The 1,669-nt window shown below is 32.2% G+C and overlaps 1 protein-coding gene across 1 annotated transcript in view; it reads right to left on the bottom strand.

Moving 5' to 3' along the window:
* thsd7ab (thrombospondin, type I, domain containing 7Ab) overlaps window positions 1-1,097 on the bottom strand; it is a 96,969-nt gene extending 95,872 nt beyond the window's left edge. Inside the window, exon 1 of the mRNA XM_073846982.1 lies at window positions 1,063-1,097. Coding sequence (XP_073703083.1) covers window positions 1,063-1,097 — 35 coding nt within the window. The remainder of the gene's footprint in view (window positions 1-1,062) is intronic.
* Between the last annotated feature and the right edge of the window lie 572 nt (window positions 1,098-1,669).

The raw sequence follows: 1,669 nt of genomic DNA, 5'->3' as shown, positions 1-1,669 counted from the left end.
TTATCATTCCTGAAAACATGCTAACAACATGTTAATCATTCTCAAAAAAATGCTAAACCATGTTAGCTACTTGTTAACAACATGCTAATCATGTTAAAAACTTAACATGCTAATCATGTTAGCAACATGTTAACAACATGCTAATCATGCTAGCAACATGTTAACTACATGCTAATCATTCTCAAAAAATGCTAAACCATGTTAGCTACTTGTTAACAACATGCTAACCATGTTAGAAACTTAACATGCTAATCATGTTAGCAAAACATGTTAACAACATGCTAATCATTCTTGAAAACATGCTAACATGCTAATCATAATAGAAACTTGTTAACAACATGCTAAGTATGTTCAAACATACTAACAACATGCTAATCATGTTAGAAACATGTTAATTATGCTCAACATGCTAACAATACGTTAATCATGTTGAAAAGTTAACAACATGCTAATCACAACATGCTTGAAACATGCTAACAACATGCTAATCATGATAGAAACATGCTAACAACATGCTAATCATGTTAGAAACATGTTAATTATGCTCAACATGCTAACAATACGTTAATCATGTTGAAAAGTTAACAACATGCTAATCACAACATGCTTGAAACAGGCTAACAACATGCTAATCATGATAGAAACATACTAACAACATGCTAATCATGTTAGAAACATGTTAATTATGCTCAACATGCTAACAATACGTTAATCATGTTGAAAAGTTAACAACATGCTAATCACAACATGCTTGAAACATGCTAACAACATGCTAATCATGTTAGAAACATGCTAACAACATGCTAATCATGTTAGAAACATGTTAATTATGTTCAACATGCTAACAATACGTTAACCATGCTATTTATATTTAATATATTTTTTAAATATATTAAATATTTCTAAATATTGTATATTAATTTTTAAACATTAAAAAAATATATATTTAGATAAATATTGCATACACAAATTAAACTACACAAAGTACTTTTAAGGTGACCATTTTGTGACTTATTTTTTATCTTTCTTCCTTGAATCAAATTTTGGCCAGCCCATAGTCACCATTTTGATAGTAGCCCGTCAATTTTAAAGCGCATTATCTGTACTCCAGCAACAGATTGACATACTCTCCATTTCTGCCAAATACAGTTTACCTACGGCTACTGTTGTTTTTATACCTCAGGAAGAGTTATTGTGCTGCAATATGGTGTCATTATGTTGCCAGATTTTTAAATGGTTTGGAGACATCTTAATCTGGGTTTAAAGTGGGTGGAAAACAGTGCCAGCTTTGAAGTTTATGTGTTTAAGAGTCCGTGCTGCCCTGAGGTGAGTTTGGCAGCCGCGGCACCTAAATGAGCGGTTGCTAAATGAAGCTACGCTGGAAAGGAAGCAGCCTGTAATTATCTGTAATAGCTCGTCAGCTGCATTGCCTACAGAGGAAATAAGGGACTAAGAGAAATTGCTGCATTCACACTGCTCAGCATTAAGTTACCGGCCACTGAAACAATTACAAAAAGCTATTGTTCAGCTGAAAAGTTACCAGAAACATATTATTAAAGTATTAAGTAACAAAATACTGCTGTGATACTGTGGTGAAGTGATTGCATTAGGGCTCCACCACTTTTTAATTGTCATATTGTTTGAATTTTGAAATTTATTTAAGTTTAAT

The sequence above is a fragment of the Garra rufa genome, chromosome 9 (assembly GCF_049309525.1).
Source record: "Garra rufa chromosome 9, GarRuf1.0, whole genome shotgun sequence".
Lineage (NCBI taxonomy): Eukaryota > Metazoa > Chordata > Actinopteri > Cypriniformes > Cyprinidae > Garra > Garra rufa.
The sequence above is the reverse complement of the archived record's forward strand: the minus strand, read 5'-3'. Positions and strand labels throughout refer to the sequence as shown.